We start from the raw sequence: 19016 nt of genomic DNA, 5'->3' as shown, positions 1-19016 counted from the left end.
ACGTTTCCATTGCCATATCAATACATTTATTTTTTTTTATCATAAAATACAATCTTACAGCATTTGATTAAATTAAATTCATAACGGGAATGTAAACATTTCATGAAATCACACTAAATAATAGCCATACATGTTGTATATACCAAAAGCAAAATAATCAAATACAATAATAATGTATTTCAAGTATAAAAATAAAGACATTTTAGCAAAATTGGAAACAATAAGACTTAAAGCACAAAGTTAAGAAAAATTAAAGTGTCCATTTCATTTCCCGTTTTCAAATATGAGCATACACTCAAACAGTTCAGTGTCACTTCCCTTTCCTCTGAAAAGTGGTTTTTCACTGTATGGTCGACTCAGCACCTTTCACAGTCGACTGGTTTCAGGTTCAGCTGTCCTCCGCTGTGTGTCTCTCAGTCATTTCCTCTGTAGCCCTGGCGGGGTTGAGGAACTGCAGCACGGTGACGAACAGACTTCTCAGCAGCTGAGGGGCCAGCGCACACACCCCCTTCACCAGGGTGAACGTGAGGGCCAGCATGACTCTCTCCCGTGAGAGATGATGCAGACCCACGCTCTGCATCACGCTCTGCACCACCCGGCTCAGGTGCTCTGTCCACTGCTGGGAAACAGGAACAATAGGATCGACACCGTTAGGTCATTTAACGAGCAACAACAAACACACTTTAATGCACCTTATTATTACTAGTGTGTTTATATCTCAGTATTTAATCTTTTGAGGTTTTTTATTTTGCACGTGGCAAACATCTTGATGTAAACAGCAAAATGGTGTTCTAGGCAGAAATCAATACAAACTTATTTTATTTTGCAGCGTTAGTTAAACACTTGCTGTAGGTGATTTCACGTGGACATTGATTATTAAACGTATAAATTAATTTAGGTTTTTGGGGATGTTGAGCAACTACAAACCATTTTGAATCTGAATAGTGTTATAGCAAAGTAAATAGTAATTTACAATAAATCTGTCTTGGTGTATGGTGCATACAGTGTATGTAGAGCAAATACAAATACCCAATTTCACCAAAGGATAAATAGATAAACAGTTCTCTGATGCAGGGAAAGTAGATCATAAATATACTATGCTAGATATGTAGTGAAAATACTACTCACACTTTTTTCCGTAATTGTTTTTGTTTCTAAAATGCATGATCACATATCTTAATCACCTAGTACTAGTATACATTATGCAACTACAAAAAAGATTACATAATAATATAAAATATACAAGTTACATATGTAACAGATCATACAATTAAAACCACCTTACTTCCATTCAAATGTTCCTAGTGTAAACTGGACCATTTTAAACAACATATAATCATTATCTTACAAGTAAAAAAACACCACATTTTGAGTCAGATTATAAATGATTATCTTTGACAGACACATCCAGTCCAACATGAACATGTCCTGAGCTCACAGCACTCACTTCAGAGGGGGTGTTGGACATGTTCCTGCTCAGGTTCTGGGTAGCCTGATTCACAACATTTTGTTGAAGCTGGTGGGCGATTTCCCTCAGCTCTTCTGCTAACTCCTGAAAATCTGCTGCCTGTGCCCGGCCCACTGCAGGAACACAAGATGAGATAAACATCAGTACACTTCAGTGATCATGATATGTGTTCCTTCACTTTTGTTGCTAATAATGGCAGTAACTTTGACTTTGATAAGGTAGGATAACATCAACATTACATGGGTTAACAATTGTATTAAAATAAAGTTTTGAGTTCACCTCACACTGTCTTTACAAGGACATGCTTAATAATACTTTAGAATAATATCAGCCTAAAACAAGCCATGGAGATAAACAGCTGATTTCAAAGATGTACAAGTGCTAGTATGAGTGACTCCCTATATGATCTTAGTACATGTTAAAAGGACTGATTTAGTTACTCACTGGGCCACTGCAGTTCCACTGAAGGCAGAATATCCTGTAGAGCAGCTCTGATGGGCAGGTGTCCGTCAGTTTCAAGGTCTCCATCGTCAAGATCTTCTTCACAGGGGCGATTAAAGTTGATGTCCCTGGAAAAATGCAACTCCTTGCCGAGGCTGAGAAGCTCCTTACTGAACTCTGGGGCGCTACTGTCCGCTTGAAGGAAGACCCACATGAGGGCAGCGTTTTGCCCACTGTTCAGGTCCCCCAGCTCATCCATCGATAACCTCTCTAGATTGTGTTTAATTTAGACAAGCATGATTAGGGTTACATTAGCAATATAAACAGCTATATAATATATCCGTATCAACTACAGAACCAGGGCGAAAAACAACTAAACTAAGCTAAAGTAGCATTTGTAGAATTGTTTCAGAGTTAACCGTCAACGGGTAAGCTAGCAAGATAAGCTAACGCTTACTTCAACTTTCGAGCCGGAAAGTTGACAAAACAAAAGTAAAACTGGAAATGATTGCTAAATAAGTTTCAACAGTATGGATTTTTTCACTCACATTCGTTCCTTGGGCTTTGGACGTCAGTTTTTTTACTTCTTACAAGTAACAGTTTATCGCCTTATGATGTGACCATTGAGAGGGATGTGCCATGCAACATCAAGCAGCCAGTGTAGCGCGAGCCGCACAACAACAGATCTAAATCAATCTGAACATGCTACGTGGGGGGGGGGGGGGGGGGGCTGACCAATCACACTCCTGATGCCTTCAAGCACAGGCGAAAACATTTGTTTTTTAGGTCTCACAACTTTGCCATCTGTACAATCCGAAATAGAATCCCAGCTAAATCAGATAACGTTAACCTTAAAACCGTTTTATCAGCAAAATACAAAGTAAAACAGAAAAAATGCCTCCATGTTTGATTTATTGTTATCCATCCATTTATTGTTATATATATATTTCGAAAATGATTTGATACTATTGTTGGATCAAGTAGCATTTTACTTTTGTTGATATTCGAAGTTTTTATACAAAAAAATAATATACTTTTTGTTATGTTGTATAATTCTACTTTTTTGTACCTTAAGCAGTTAGTGCATTATGTAAAATGTTATGAATAGTAGCTAAATGTTAAATTAATGTAGTGGAGAAACGTACAATATTGACTTGTAGTCATGCAGAAGTATAAAGAAGCATTAAGTAAAAATACTCAGGTACAACTACTTCAAGACTGTACTTCATTACAGCACTTGAGTAAACGTACTTAGTTACTTTCCACCACTGCATTTGCCCCATTGTGTATAAAGCTTAAAAGTAACATGTGTTATTTAAAAATCTTCCTCTAATTGCATCTTTATCTTTGAGTATCTAATGACTTAATTTTTTACTTCATAAAACAAATTGATGATAGAAAATGATTTGACTGCTATTCATGCCACTTTGGGTTGATGTGACCTGTTGTGAAAAGCCTAAATTATGCATGTGATTCATAAAACATTAAAACATGTATTTATTACATTAATAACCTTTCACGTAGGTCTCAGCCTACATTCCAAGTCTCCCAATCACTCTTTCACATACAGTCATACAGTTGACTGCAGGTCTAGATAACAAAAGAAAAAGCCACTGGAAATTCCCTGTGTGGCTTTTCCAGCAGCCTTTCCAAATGTACTTGTCTGGGTTACAGAATACACAACTATGAGTTACAAAGCTCAATCCAATAAGAAAAAAAAAAGGAAATCCAACTGATAAAAGATTAAAATGTTTATTTACAGTTCTAAAGAAAGTACATTGCACCAATTAAAATTCAACTGCCAGAAAATCACTTTGTAAAGTGTTTAAGTCAGTCAGACTAGTCCTTTAAAACCAATGATATCCACATGTGAGTTAAAACGGTCCATCCACTTATTTCTATTAGTCTCAATAAAGTCTTTGCTGTTTGGGTAAAGGTTCACCCTGCCTTATCCGAGAGACATGGTTTCCTTTTACAACAGCCTGGTTGCTGAAAGTGACTAATTTCGGACTGGCATGTGGGCCTTCCATTAGATTCAATAACCTGTGCAGTTAAAGCTCAGAGATCGTGGCGCCTTTCCGCCAATAAGCCTCTGTGCTCTGGGTAGGAACCCCACCTTTGCAGCGAGTTTCAACCCTGGAGGGAGGTTCTGCTTGGGGGACAATGCAGCCTGACGAGCCTCCTGGAGCTCTCTGAGGAGAAAACGGAAATAAGTGAATGCTTTCAAAGTCAAAGTCAGCTTTATTGTAAAAAATTCTACATGTGTTATACATCCAAAAATCTCGAAATATCGTTTCCCGCAGTCCTACAGTGTGACATGTATACATAAAACAAAACAAAAAGGGCCTAGATAAACGGGATATACATTTAAACAAAACAAAGAGCCTAGATAACCGGGGTATACAGTTTAAAATGTCAATAATATATTTAAAGTGTTCAAAGTACAGTTTCAGTGCAGTAGCAGCGGAGATGGGCAGAAAAGTGACTGGTATGCAAGAATTATCAAACATTTTGTCCTTCTTACCTTTCAAGCATGGCTGTCCTGAACTTCTCTACATTGAGCTCTTGGCGTAGCTGAGCGGCCACCCTTCCCGTCCTCCCCTCCCGCAGGACTGGGTGCTTGCACAGCTCCCTGGCAGATGGCCGCTTTGTCAGGTCTGGATCCAGCAACAACTGACAGAACAAAATAAAAAATATATAAATGCTGGTGAAAAGTCATTTTTATCACTATATCAAAACAGTAACTATTCATGGCATTTATAGTTTTCAAATAAACAAGAACATCAGCTTAGAAATTGAACTACCTGAAGTAGGCCTCTGAAGGGAGCAGATAGCTCCTTTGGCAGTTTCGGGAGCTCTCCTTTTCTAAGGCTGTGCCACTCAGTTCCATTTTGAGGGAGTGGAGGAGCCCCGGCTGCCAGCAAAATGGTGAGGCCAAGAGCAAAAATGTCCGCCTTAGGCAGGTGGCTGTAATCCTGATCAGCAGAAAGACATGAACATTAGAAACAATTCCTACACTGAGGTGCAACCAACTGAGAACCTAAGCCAACTTTTCCTTTAACATTGTTACCTCTTGAAGGACCTCACTGGCCAGAAAGCGGCTGTCCCCTTCCTCAACTTGAGGACTGTTTGTTGAGTTCACATGACCCAGATCCCCTGCAGAAACAAGAAGGCTTGACAGTAAAAAAAAAAACATGACGACAATTAAAAAAAACGTTATCCAACTTTAAGAAAAATACCAATTTTGTAGACGACTCCCGCTGAAGCGTTTTGGTAATCTTCCTCCTCACTCTCCCCTTCACCTGATGCACTTGCGCTGGGACGCTGGGAAATGAATATATTACCTTAAAGAGTTGAAACAAGAGACGGTTCTTAAGCACAGCACACTTTTTGGTTAAGACTGTACAGAACAAGAAATGCAGACCTAGAACTGTTCCATGAGACTTACTTGGTTTGATGTCGAGGTGTACGAGGCCTGAGCTGTGGATGTACTTTAACCCCATGGACACTTGTAAGAGCAGATCCTTCAACTCATCCTCTGTAAAAAGCTCACCCTGATCTTCCTTCGACACAATGGTATCACTGAGACTTCCACCTGCCACAAACACATCAAATCCACACAATTTAATTGAGTCGACTTAAAGATATTTAGAAATGTGTTAGGGTCTTCCTAATTTGGGGATAATGAGAGACTTACCATTGCAGTATTCATTCTGAATAATCATGTGATCCTCTTCTGCCCATGCTGAATAATAGCGAACAACATGTGGGTGGTGCCCAAGAACAGCATGTGCATACACTTCCTTTAAGGCCAACTGCCTGAGAAGACATAAAAAAACAGATACATTGGATCAATATACGTACAAAATAAAAGGGGGGACTTATCTGTATCTGGCACATAGCGACATGCTGCGGACTCACTCATTGGTAGAGCCTGCCAGGGGTCGGCGAGAGTGTTTTATGGCGTACAAACAACCATCCAGCCTCTTCACACACTTGTAAACTGCTCCAAACTCGCCCACACCAATGCACTCCAGCTCCAGGAACTCACTCTCATAGCGTGACAGCATAAAGGCTTGGACAGCTCGCCTCTGCCAGATAAACAGACGGAGGGCCTTGTGGTAAAAACCAAATGAAATTTCTAAAGAAAGAACACACGTCACAGAGGGCAGTCCCGAGTTTCATTACAGCGAGGAGAATCAGGTTTTTTTTATTTGATGGGTAACCAAATACGGTAGCACTTCCATCAGAGATGAGGATTCTGACAGGCTTTTCTGTTTGCTGGAGATTCCTTAGAGAAATCACAGAAGTAGCACTGGCAGCATGTCATTTTGGACAAGAAAAATAAGTGAAGAGGCGGACAAAGATGACAAAGCCTGACGATGAAATCATATCTGAAGCATCTGACAGGGGAGGGTTACATTCACCATAAAAGCACTGATAAATAGCTGTACCTTAGGTGGGAGGAAGGCTTCATCATCCTCCTCAGATGACGTTAGGCTGTGTTTTATCCTGGAAGATGAAAAGAAAGGGCCTTTACATACTCTTTCAAGAAACTGCATTAGTAAGGGATTAACAAGTCAGGCATATGTATGAGATGGATAATTATATATCCAGAATAATTTATTATCCAGAATATTTTATATTGTTTATATTTGATATACTATTTTTAATTGTTAATTAACTTTTCCACTTTAAGTATTTTAAGTATTTGTATTTTAATGTCTGAACACAATAATTTCCCAAATTGGGATCAATAAAATCTATCTATCTATCCATCTTCTATTTAAATGTCATTCCTGTGGGTTATCTATAGCAACCAATTACATTCCATTTAAAAAATAAGTCTTATTGTGATACTTACACCATAATACAGTCATATTTATTTCCCTGTGATGTTCTCAATTACACATTTCTCCCACATTAAACAAATCCCCATCTGTGACTAAAATGTTGGGCCATGCTGGTGTTTACAATTCATAACCTCACAGATCTACAACAAAGCAGTAGATACCTGCGTCCATAATCGTCATCATCATCACTTCTACCGCAGTTCCTCCACTGCGGCTCGCTGTTCCTGCGGACTGTGTCGGGGGTGAAAGGATTAACATTGACCAGGGGTGCTTTGATGTGGTTAGCGTCAGTAGCTGAGGCAAAACGCAGGGTCCTAGGAGGGCGACATATCTTAGTACTGGAGCAAGGCTGGGACGACTTGGATAGTAAGCTCTATAGGGGGGAAGAGAAAGGCAATTTATTTCACTTAAGTAAAACTGGTTTAAAATTGAGATCACAATCAGTCTGAATTGCTGCCTACTTTGGGTGTGCTGGGAGAGTCACACAGCCTCAGTTTCCTCCAGGAAGCGTAAGGTATGGGGCTGGTACACTGCAAAGGGGAACATATTGTGTTGTTTCTGCTGCGGTGGCGTTGCACCTTGGGCGTCCGGCACGCAGAGCTGGGACTGCCGATCCTGGGACTGCCGATCCTGGGACTGCCGATCCTGGGACTGCCGATCTTGGGACTGCCGATCTTGGGACTGCCGATCTTGGGACTGCCGATCTTGGGACTGCCGATCCTGGGACTTCGAATCCTGGGACTTCGATTCCTGGGACTTCGATTCCTAGGACTTTGGAACCTGAAGGTGCAGTCATCGGAACTGTTGTCACTGCTGCTGCCCTCCTCCCCACAGCTAGAGAAGTCCAGGTGCTGGCTGATCTCGTCAAACAACGTCGACATGCTCGGGGCCAGGGAGTTTTGGCAAAGGTTTCCCCTAAAATACCTGAATAGAAAACACTTAAATGTCTACTTTTGGTGTGCGAATATCAGACATTTGTATTTGGTTTGTGTGTGCAAAATCTGCTATTAAAAAGGGTACATTAAAAGACATTCACAAAAAACAAGTAGAGAAAGTAGATCTACATGCTGTGTGCTGAGGTAGCAGTCTTCATGTTGCTGTCCTTTCTATAATTATGCATTTGCTTGCCATTAGAGAGCAATAATATTTAAAATGGCGGTTAATGCATTAGATTGTAAAGATAAGATGAGATAAGATAAGATGGACCTTTATTAAAGCCTGCATTTAAGTCTATTTAGGAAAAGAGGAAAACATGTGTGTCTCTAAACCCGTAGGCCTTCATCCAGTATGGTACTACTACTACTACTACTATTAACTGTTGACTCCACGACTGCAACATAAATCCCATTATTAAATCATTATAGCCTATGTCACTTTACTTATTTACTCTTTTCTTCTTGAGGTTCTTCTAACCAAATAATATAGGGCAAACAAAAAGCAGTTTTCCAGACACACTTTGATATTATTTTCCAGGCGCTTCTGACATGTCAACAGGTGCTTCACATATGGTCATAAATGTACTTCAGCATGTGATTTAAGTGATAATGTGTTCATCATTTATACTCACTAAGACGTTGAATTCCCCACCGCAATACCACGCTTGAATTTCGCGCCTTGTATGTAAATTACTTCCTGTTTATGCCTTCGGGTTAACACAGATACCTCTCTGATTGGCTGACCTGTTCACAAACCGCACACCTGACTTTAAAAATGGCAGCTAATTGCAAAATCCACTTGAACAGCCTTACTTTAAAAACGAGCAAAATAAGAACTTTAAAAGGTATATGAATACATATTTAAATGTGTAATTCGATCACAACAACACTAAAATGAACAATTTAAGTAAAACTAGATACAATCTAAATATCACGAATATTTACGTAATAGTCAAAAGGCACATTTATGCTGTATGTCCATTAGACTGAATATTTTTAAGCCTTATATGGGCAGCATAAAATGCCCATAACCAAAATTAGGTCACTGTATGAAATAGTAATAGAGACACGTGGGCGGAAGTCAGCTACGTCATCAAAACAGTGAGACAGGCGGAGGAAAAGAAGCCCGTCAGTGAATGTGACACGCTTACAAATACACAGAAAACAACCCAGCGAGCAGCAGGACATCATGATCCGGCTCCAGCGAAGCGTTTAGTGTGCTCGATTCTACTGGATAGCGGACTGTTGTGTTATTTTTTCTCGCTTTCCGAGGCAGCATCATCATGGTGAAGCAGTCGGACCGAGCCCCGCTACTGGACTGGGAGGAGATCCCACCACCCGACCCCAACCAGGCGGCCCAGCCCGCGCTGCATCCGCCGCTCCGGGAGGAGGAGGACGCCCCGGCGGAGAAAAGTTCGAAGCCAGCCGCCGGGCGTCGCACACCGTCGGGGACCGCGGCTGGTACTGGGTGGAGCACCAGCACCGTCGACACCACCATCATCTGCAGCCCGACGAAGAGTGGAACAGCTGTTGTTGTCAGCGGGAACGGAAACTCGGGCCGCCCGTTGACACAGATCTGTGGGCTCGGGTGGCATCGCCCGGAGCCCCTCGGTTCAGATCGAAATCTTCCCTTCCCCGGCCTCTCGGTGAGGGATCAGTGGGAGGAGAAGGACCAGATCGTGTCTGTTTTCGTGGTTACCTTTGATACAAGATCAGGTAAGCAATCCTATTGTAACAAGATGTATATTTTCTCATTTGTTTACAATTCTCATTTGTGAATGACATAGCTACATTTCCTAAAACGATTATCCCATGATTGTTATCTTGGAATGTCTGATGTGCTTTAATACTGAGTCATAGGGGTTAAGGGCGTGAAGTGCTATCAGCAGGTGGGGTCGTAAACTCATATGTTAAATGTCAAGACGCTAGTAAACAATATTAACAACCCACAGTGGTGAAATATCCCTTATTGTTATGGGCCAACCCTTCCAGAAGAAATTAATTTCCTGGTCTGGCTTGCCAGATTTAGCAAGCTAACAAACTGTAAAGAGTATGCAAGAGCTGGTATAGAAGGTAAACCATGCCATATAACAAACAAGACCAGGATGTCAGTGGTTCAGCTTCATAGAAGGGGTCAGTGTATATTTACAGTAGCTGAGTCAGTGCTTTCCACTGTCCCTGACCTTTTGCTCCTACATGACTAAAATACAGGATTAGGGGAAGTGGCCAGGATGAAAGTGGACAGAATGGGAAGTAACTGTGGTTTATTTTGTGTGTTTGTGAATAAAAGGGAATATGGTGGAGTGGTGCCTGCCTCACGACATCAACCTGGACGGAGTGGAATTCAAGTCCATTGCCAGTGGTTCCCATCGGATCAACAGTGACTTTATGTACGTACACCCACTCACCCACTCACCACACCAGTCAGGAAGCATGAAATCAAGAAGAAAAGCAACTATTTTCATTATCGATTAATCAGCCGAAAAAAGAGAACAATTTAGCCAAAAATGCCCAGAGACAGACATAGGGAAAAGTTGAAAATATCAATATTTCAGTGGCTGAAAACAGCCTTTTCTGCATGACAAATCATTAAACTATTGACCAATTATCAAAACTGTTTGACTAATTGATTAGTCAATCGATTGCAGCCTTACAATCTAGTAGTTAGAGATACACAAGTCCGATCTATGCAATTGTTTTGTATCTATGATTTGAGAAATCATTAACTCCCATTTTCTGTTTTTCCTTCGGCTAGATATTTCCGTAAGGGCTGTTACTTTGGGTTGGCCTGTTTTGCTAACATGCCTGTGGACAGTGAGCTGGAGCGAGGAGCGAGGATGAAGTCTGTGGGAATTCTGTCTCCCTCCTACACCCTGCTGTACCGCTACATGCACTTCCTGGAGAACCAAGTCAGGTAAGACATGCTTTGTGTTTATGAGTCTTTTTTTTCATTGTTTTTTCTTTATTCACTCACCTTCCACCACCCTATTTCTGTTATTATTGTTCTTGTGGTTGTGTAAACAGGTTTCTCCTTATGTTCCTACCTCCTACCCTCTTGGTTAAAAGGTTCCCTCATCTATTAAACATTAGCACAGAGTCCCGGTTACAGCTATCGTCACAGGAGCCCAATTTAAATGCAGTTTTAGTCTGAAGTCTAAGCACGGAAGTGGAATAAACCCTGACAGCCTCTCTTCTCCTCAGTAACTCTGCCTCGGTCCTCTCACGAAAGCTTATCTCATCATTGACTATGTATAAATATCTGATGCAGCCACAGTTTCACCTTAAGATATACATATGGCTCAGGTTACAGCTGAGTACAAGTGGATCTGAATGATTGGTAATCTAATCTATGTGTGGTTCTTGTGGATTTTTTTAACAGCCACTCAAACGGTGTTATAAATATGTTATGCGTTTATGGTTTTGGTGGCTAAACCAAAATGAAAATGTTTATTTATGTAATGTGTGTAGCCTCAAATGATCCCGCTATGCAACTTAAGAACAAGGGATAGTTAACGGACCAAACATAATCTGTTATTTTGCCTATTTTTACTTAGACTTTAAGTAAATATTGATACACTAAAGAATAGGACTGAACAGTTAGGCAAACATATGACATTGCAGTTATTTTGACTGATACCGCAGGTGCAATATGATTCATGATATTGAAACTAATAATCATTGTTTTAATTTTTACACTATTGAAAAATATATTAAAATGATTGAAAAATTCTACATCTATACAGAGCAGAGATTTGTTTGATTATGTAGAAAATGATTCTTAGGCAAGTAAATCTTTGCAACACCAATGCTTAATAGTACTAATATATAATGAATATTTGTATATATAATCAGCCCACTGTGATTTAGATATTGCACTAGTGCATAATGACATTTCATTTGCATATGATTAACCTTTTCATCCCTATGTTGTATGACACTATCAATATTAATCAATATATAATTAAAACATATATAAACATAGGCTTCGTAAATGATATTACCTTTGCTCGGATATACTACAGTTTTTCGTATCATTATATTAAAAATAATTGCTGTGAGCTTTCATGTATGGTCAAGTAACATTGACACATAATGAATATGTTATTTGTTTAAATACAACTAAGCAATACTTAATCTTCTTAGTGACATAAATCTAAGAAGGGTTGATTGACTCTAACCTGACATTCATTTTCTTTCTCCGTCTTAGACTCCAGCTGAAGAGTCCGGGCCAGTATTCTCCCCTGGAGGCCTTCTACGAGGATAAGAAGGCCGTCCTCCCCCCTGCAGGAAACGGTCTGGTCACCGCCTGCCCCACCTGGAGTGTTACCTCCATCAACCGCTGTATGCACCCAGAAATGAAGGTGTGTTAGCAGTGGAGCACATGTATACTGTAGGTAATGGCAGATTTAAACAACAGAAAAACAACAACGACATATTTGTCCCTCTGCAGATCACCCACCCTGCCGGCTGTATGTCGCAGTTCATCCAGTTTTTCGGGGAGCAAATCATGGTGCTGTGGAAGTTTGCGTTGCTTAGGAAACGGATCCTCATCTTCTCCCCTCCACCTGTGGGTGTGGTCTGCTACAGAGGTGAGAAGCTTAAACACACATGCACTGGAAGCCAGGATGTAATAATCATACTAATGTCGCTTCCTTTTATTTTAAATTTCCATTTTTTTGGAAATGTTTCATTCCCTATGTTCTTGTTCTCCCCTCAGTGTATTGCTGTTGCTGCCTGGCTAATGTCTCTCTTCCTGGAATCGGTGTCTCTGTTCCTGAATTACGGCCTTTCTTCTACATCAACATAGCAGACATCCCCACCCTGGAGAAAGAGATGTCATACGTGGCCTGTGAGTAAAGCGCTCACTGTACTGTACTACTATCTGTAGTCTATGTAAAGGCTTCTTTATAAATGAGTATGTTTGTTTTTTTCAGGCACCACTGAGAAGATTTTCGAGGAGAAGAAGGGGCTGTACGACGTCTACATTGATAACCAGAATGTGAAAACACACAGAAGCCATTTGCAGCCACTGCTCCGAGTGAATGCAGCGGATAAGGAGAAGTACAGGAAACTGAGCGAACAGAGGTAAATTACACTCTGTGGAATACTTGAAATTCAACGATGTTTTACAAGGAAGTATGAGGGCTATTATAGGTTAAAAAAACGTTTTAAATGCAGCAGGGTCGGGGTTAATGTTCAAAATAATTAATCTGAATTTAGGACAGATTTACAATAAAAGCACTTGGATATTCTATGAGATTAAAGCAATTAATTTAAGTAGAAAACTCACAAAATTACTAGAATAAAACTCCACTGTTGTATAAAATGTAAAGTTATACCTTTGCTAGAATAATATATAACACCCTTGCCCGGGCTCTGTCATTTTTTCTTTCCTACAATGGCCCGTAGATTTTCAAATGTGATACTTGCATTTATATTAGACAGCTTTTAAGAAAAGCCTCAATATGAACCTGGACACTTATTAAATCTAGTCAGCGAAAAACACAATTAGATGCCTTAAGATCCTATTTCTTTTACATATTATATTAATATATGCTGACCTTTTTTTTTCCAGGCAAATGTTGCTGTACTCTCAGGAGGTGGATGGTGACTGCAACACAAATGAAGAGGATCTGTTTATTCTGTGAGTCTTTGACAAATGTATTCACAGCTGCTTGTGAGTCTAACGATGTATTCAATGCAGATTCAAGCGAGCTCTGTGATTGAAACACTTTAGTAAAAAATGTTTGCTGGCATTCAGATAAAGAAATCTAAATGATTTTGGCTTGATTAGTGTCAGTAAATGCGGGATAGTTTTTTAATTTTTTTTAAAGCTCTTAAAAAAGAATGAAAACTAGCTAGGAAATATATACGTACAATATGAGATCAGTTTATTGGATGCATGCATGAAGGCAAACAGAATATGCTATATATATTTTCCCTTAATTTTTAGGAATATTATTTGTCTCATACATGTACATGGAAATGGAATGTTTTTATTTAATCGAGCTCAATGACATTTTGTATATAAAGGCACTATTTAGCTGTACAGATTTTCAAGTCTGAAGTTATGGTCAATTGAATATCTTATAAGAAGACAGGTAAATGTCCGCAGCCATACCAGCTGTACACAATCAACAATCTAAGTGTATCTTTGTAAATTAATGATAAAAAGTGAAAAAAATGACAGCTTGAAAATACAGGTCTTCTGTAAGTCTACACTTTGATTTAACGCAAAGATAAAATCAATAAACACCTTATTTAGGTTGCAATGTTACTAACTTATCCAAACAGTAACTTTAGGGAGTCCTGTTGAGAATGGTCTTCTCATTTGAATGTGTCGCTGACGACCATAGCGTGACCCTCTTGTCTTTAATCCACTCCCAGGTTCTTCATGGAGCTGAACAACCGCATCTTCCAGACGCTGTCAGACATAGCGGGGAGCAACGACCCCACCCTGACCGCTGAGCACGTGAGGGCCATGGGGCTGGACCCCCAGGGCGACCGCTCCTTCCTGGTGGACCTGCTGGAGGTGTACGGTCTAGACATCACGCTGGTCATAGACAGCCTCTGCTGCCACTGAGCCCCCTCCCCCCCCCCTCAGACTGGGAAACTGCACTGGATATTTGTGCCTTCGTGGCCCACGCACACCTAGACACCGAAGACACTGCCTCCCCCCCCCTGGGATTTCCATCTGCTGTCCCCCACTGGGTGTCGGTTTTCCCTCTGTCTGTCTCATCTGACCTGTGGAGACTGTTTCCAAACATTGTGGAGGGCGAGGACGTTAATTGATGGCGCACACGTCCACAGTGGCTGAGTAACACTTGCCCAGCAGACTGTGTATCGCCTGGCAGCTGCGTGGTCTTATACTGTAGCCGTTCACATCCTATATCACTCAGTGCTGTTTATCATCAGAAAATAAGTCTCAACTCAGCTGAAGCACTGGATTAAAGTATGGACATCTTGATCATTTCTGGTCCCCACAGGATGGTTCGTTGTTCCCCACTGCACCAATCACAATGGAGAAGTCATTGAAACATTCACAAACATGCAGCTTTGGAGTAAGATTCATATTATGGAGGTGGAGGGGGGGTATGCTGTTATAACATACTGTAGATGGATGCTTTTTGAATACTTTATTTCCCTTTCAAAAGGGAAGCAATAGGATTAGAACCGCAACGAAAAATAATCGCCAACTATTTTGATAACTGATTCATCGATAGTAGAATCGTAGGGTAATTTTCCGTGCAAATATTACAGAAAATAATCAGTTTTCAGCCTCTTAGATAATGAGACGTTTAAGGATACCACCTCAGATTAAAATAATGGGATTGAAATGTTTCCCTTTTTTCTCAATTTTTATATAAATAGATATATTAAATGATTAATCTAGTAAACTAGACAATAATCGCCAAATTAATCTATAATAAAAATGATTGCAGATTGCAGCACTGAATAGAAGTGTTTGCCAATTGAAATCGGCCTTATTTATGTTTGTGCATTTTCCACGTTGTTTTCTAGTTCTATTTTTTTTTAACAACTGTAAGTGAGCAGTAATGACGTTTGTTAGTTATCCTCTTTTTTTTTAATAATGGGGATGGTAAATGATTATGAAAATGACTCACTTATTGAGAAGAGAAAGCTGTTAATACTTTAATCACCTTTTGTATGCACCTTCAACATGAGGTAGATGTGATAATGTGTCTGTGTTTGATCACAGTGAGGAAACGTTCTCTTGTGTTACATGTGAAGCTGAGGTTCTTGAATATTCCATGAATGTGACTACTGTATAACACTAATGAATGCTGCACCATGTCTACCACTGGAATATCTCCTAATGCACACAAGCTTAATATTTGTTATTCTATGATCTACAGTCTGAGCCAGCAAATGTTTGTGAATTAGTCTGTTGCACTGTATAAAGGCTTTCATTGTTCCCTTTTTTTTTTTTACTTGAACCTGTGGCTGTTTCATCACCAGAGGCCAATATGTGTTTTGTGACGCGTTGAGTGAGGAGTCCGTGATGGTATACTTGTTGAGCAGCTTCAAAAATATCCTCTTTGCTCGTCTGTGTCCCTGACAAACATTTCTTTGTGTTAAATCATTGTCAATCATTTGTTCCATGTTGGAACACAAAAGGCATACATTTCCCTCGTATACATTTGGAGTAGTGGTTCTCCTGCCAACCCCCCAAAATGCAAGCTTTTGAACATGTCATGAATTTGAACACATTCCAAAAATGATCTTTCAGGGGCTGATTCCTGGGATTGAGAACTCCTGACTTTCACCAATTTTCTGGGTTTACAAAAACAGAATAAAAGTGAACCAAGTATTTTATTTGAAATTCTTTGTTGTGTAAATGGGGCCTTAAGGAAATGTGATTTGTGAACCAGACTCATTACTGTATCTATTTGCTGACTAAGTACATTATCCTACACACTTCTGAAGGACCTTGCTGTGAAACCTGTTCACCCTGACTCATTTATTTACTTCTCAGCAGACCTATACACTTGCCTCTGACGGTGTTTGCTTTACTGTTCGTTAAATGTATAAGGGAATGTACACAACACACACTTACTGTATAACATGCCTTCTTTGTGGAGTCGTTCACAGACCAGCATCAGAGTCGTTTGTACAGCCTGTCACTCTACTGAATGTCAGAGATAGCAAAAGTATTGCACACATGCAGCAAATAAAAAGTGTAACCTTTTCCTTCTTGATTGTAATGTAAATAACAAGTACTCACAGAATAATAAGTCTTCACCTTTACTAATGTGAAACACTGTAAAAGATGTCAGTAATGTACACATCTAGTCAAGCATGAGTTCATTTCACTGTACTGCCATCGTTAAACAATAAAACATTAATACAGTTTGTGTTATCTAATTCTCTATTAAACCGTTTTCTCCATTTCCTTTATAATCCTACACTACACTTCTCTTCCCTCAAATATATTGTACTACTTTACAGACAGATATACTTACAGCATTCAAAGTAAATGAACTCCCGATGCAAAAAAGAAAAAGTCAACTTTATTGTCAATCTTCTGTGTGTGATATGGAGATCGAATTGCTGTTTCTCACGATACTGAGGAATAAAAGTTAAAATGTCTTAAAATACCTACATAATCAAACGTAGACACATACAGTTTAAGGCAGGGGGGAGAGGTGGGAGGGAGGTGAGAGAGTTCAGCATCCTGCGACCTCGTAGAAAAATCTGTTTTTGAGTCTGGTGGATGTGGAACCTCCTCCCTGAAGGCAGGCGGGTGAAGAGGCAGGTGGAGGGATGGGAGGGGTCACCCACAATGCTAAGTGCTCTGCGGGTGTTGTAGAGGTCCAGGAGTGTTGGGAGTCAGGCACCGATGATCCTCTCAGCAGTGTTCACAATGCGCTGCAGGGTCTTACGGTTGGAGGCGGTCCACAAACCACACACACAGTGATGGAGCTGCTGAGGCTGCTCTCGATGGCGTCTCGGTAGAAGCTGTACATGATGGCTGTGGGGGGGCTCCTGCTCTCTTACATACATTTCTTATGTAATTTATATTAATGTTGCTTTAACATTTAAACAATATTTTACTGATGTAGTTGGCTAATGTGGAGCCCATTTTAACTACTTTATATAAAGGGGCATTCCACCATTTTACAAATTCTTCAGTTTACTCTTAACAAGGAGTGTAGAACTCCAGTTTCTCAGAACATATATGTCTTCTGTTCTGTGGCTCTTGAAGGATATTACGAAAGATACAAAAAAATAACCCCAGTGACATCATAGGGTCGAGTTTAAATTTGTCTTTAGACTATCACTTTAAAAAGAAAGCCTGTGTTACAAACTGCAAGTGTGGGGTTTGAAAGATATAACAATTAATGGCAAGTAAAGCAAGTACGGTCTAGTTAAGATGCTACCCAGTTGCATTATGGGAAATGCACTTACAGAGCTTGACCCATATTAGGGATTGAATGTCAGGATATACTGCATCAATGTCGACCATGCTTTGTTTTCTATGTCAAGTGCAAATTAAAATCACTAAAGTACACAGTTTTACCACATTATGTTAAAATGTGTATGTATCTGTAAAATAATAATAATAACAAAAAGTACCTAAGAGGTCAAATGAATGAAGAGTAAAAAGTACAACATTTAAAAATGTAAAGATTGGTAGATTACTTATTCAAATCTGCCATTACCCCACACTATCTTTCCACAGCAATCAACACCACCAACATCAAAGCAAGATCCTCCCTTTGTGTTCCAACCAGCTGATAAGAGGCCTGGGATGCAGCCATGCTTAATCTCACAGATTTGCTGTTTCCACCATCTGTCAGATCAGACCTCACCATGAGTCTGCCAAACTCCTGCTTCAAGATCTGGGCATTAGCGACACATTCAGAGTGCTGCAGCATCCCTTTATTCTGCCATATCCATTCATCTATACACCATTCCTCCATCCCATACATACTCTTCTGAGCCCTGCAGGCTACTCACAGCCAGCGCAATGCTCTGGTACACTGTATATTTTTCTTTATGCATGGCTATTTTTGATTTCCGGTCGGTCCTTTCTCTCTTTGTCCATCAGTTCCATTTTGCCCCAGCCCCACAACAAAACCAAATCAATCTGCCCACAAATGTGAAATTGAGCATTTTACAGATCATGTTTAAAAGGGCCCTGTTTTGCTCATTTTTCAGGTTCATATTTGTATTTTCTGTCTCTACTGGGACATGTTTCCATGCTTTAATGTTCAAAAAGCTCTTTATTTTTCTCATACTGTCTGTGCTGCAGCACCTCTTTTCACCCTCTGTCTGAAACCAGAGCCTAGTCTGCTCCGATTGGTTAGTGGTCTGACTCTGTTGTGATTGATTAACTGCTTCGAGATGACCCGCCCCTTAGCCTATCACGTACAATGTGTTGGAGCGCTAGCCAATAGAAGCGCAAGTGTTACATAGTGATGTCACTATGTTACGGATGTAAACAAAAGGAGTCCAATGGAGGCGTTGCAGGCAGGGCGGGGGTGTGTGATAGAAACTCCCTCTGGAGGGAACACTGGGATTTTATCCTTTGCAGACCATTTACATGCAGAAAAACCTATATAACATACTACAGGAAAGTCACAAAAATGTTTAACTTTAATATAATGAGTTCTTATTTCTTGTCTTGTTATTATTTCCCGTAATTCCGGTGTGCTATGTGTGGAAGCAGAGGATCACAACGGAAATGAACCTATGGCGGCAGTGCAGTTTTGTGTGTTTTTTTTTAATCATGAAACACATACATCTATCAATAGAGGCAGTGGCTCAGTCAGTAGGGGCTTGGACTGGGAGCCG

At 40.1% G+C, this 19016-nt stretch overlaps 3 protein-coding genes across 3 annotated transcripts; 1 reads left to right on the top strand and 2 right to left on the bottom strand.

Annotated features, from left to right (window-relative positions):
- Positions 1-14: 14 nt before the first annotated feature.
- bida (BH3 interacting domain death agonist) lies at positions 15-2593 on the bottom strand. Its single transcript, XM_034141480.1, has 4 exons — positions 2458-2593; positions 1913-2179; positions 1448-1581; positions 15-619 (listed from the first exon to the last, which is right to left on the bottom strand). Exons 2-4 carry the CDS (start codon positions 2166-2168, stop codon positions 389-391), a joined length of 621 nt encoding a protein of 206 aa, XP_033997371.1. The 5' UTR covers positions 2169-2179; positions 2458-2593; the 3' UTR covers positions 15-388.
- Positions 2594-3645: 1052 nt separating this feature from the next.
- On the bottom strand, positions 3646-8418 carry wee2 (WEE2 oocyte meiosis inhibiting kinase). Its single transcript, XM_034141755.1, has 12 exons — positions 8330-8418; positions 7224-7686; positions 6924-7135; positions 6364-6421; positions 5831-6000; positions 5607-5728; positions 5358-5504; positions 5149-5253; positions 4980-5065; positions 4714-4884; positions 4434-4582; positions 3646-4101 (listed from the first exon to the last, which is right to left on the bottom strand). Exons 2-12 carry the CDS (start codon positions 7641-7643, stop codon positions 3945-3947), a joined length of 1797 nt encoding a protein of 598 aa, XP_033997646.1. The 5' UTR covers positions 7644-7686; positions 8330-8418; the 3' UTR covers positions 3646-3944.
- A 167-nt stretch (positions 8419-8585) lies between these two features.
- On the top strand, positions 8586-16569 carry dennd11 (DENN domain containing 11). The gene is made up of 9 exons (XM_034141756.1): positions 8586-9413; positions 9988-10087; positions 10453-10611; positions 11905-12058; positions 12148-12286; positions 12415-12546; positions 12632-12782; positions 13273-13341; positions 14085-16569. The coding sequence occupies exons 1-9, from the start codon at positions 8981-8983 to the stop codon at positions 14278-14280; spliced, it is 1533 nt and encodes a 510-aa protein (XP_033997647.1). The 5' UTR covers positions 8586-8980; the 3' UTR covers positions 14281-16569.
- Positions 16570-19016: the final 2447 nt, after the last annotated feature.

This window comes from Trematomus bernacchii, unplaced genomic scaffold (assembly GCF_902827165.1).
Source record: "Trematomus bernacchii unplaced genomic scaffold, fTreBer1.1, whole genome shotgun sequence".
Lineage (NCBI taxonomy): Eukaryota > Metazoa > Chordata > Actinopteri > Perciformes > Nototheniidae > Trematomus > Trematomus bernacchii.
The sequence above is the reverse complement of the archived record's forward strand: the minus strand, read 5'-3'. Positions and strand labels throughout refer to the sequence as shown.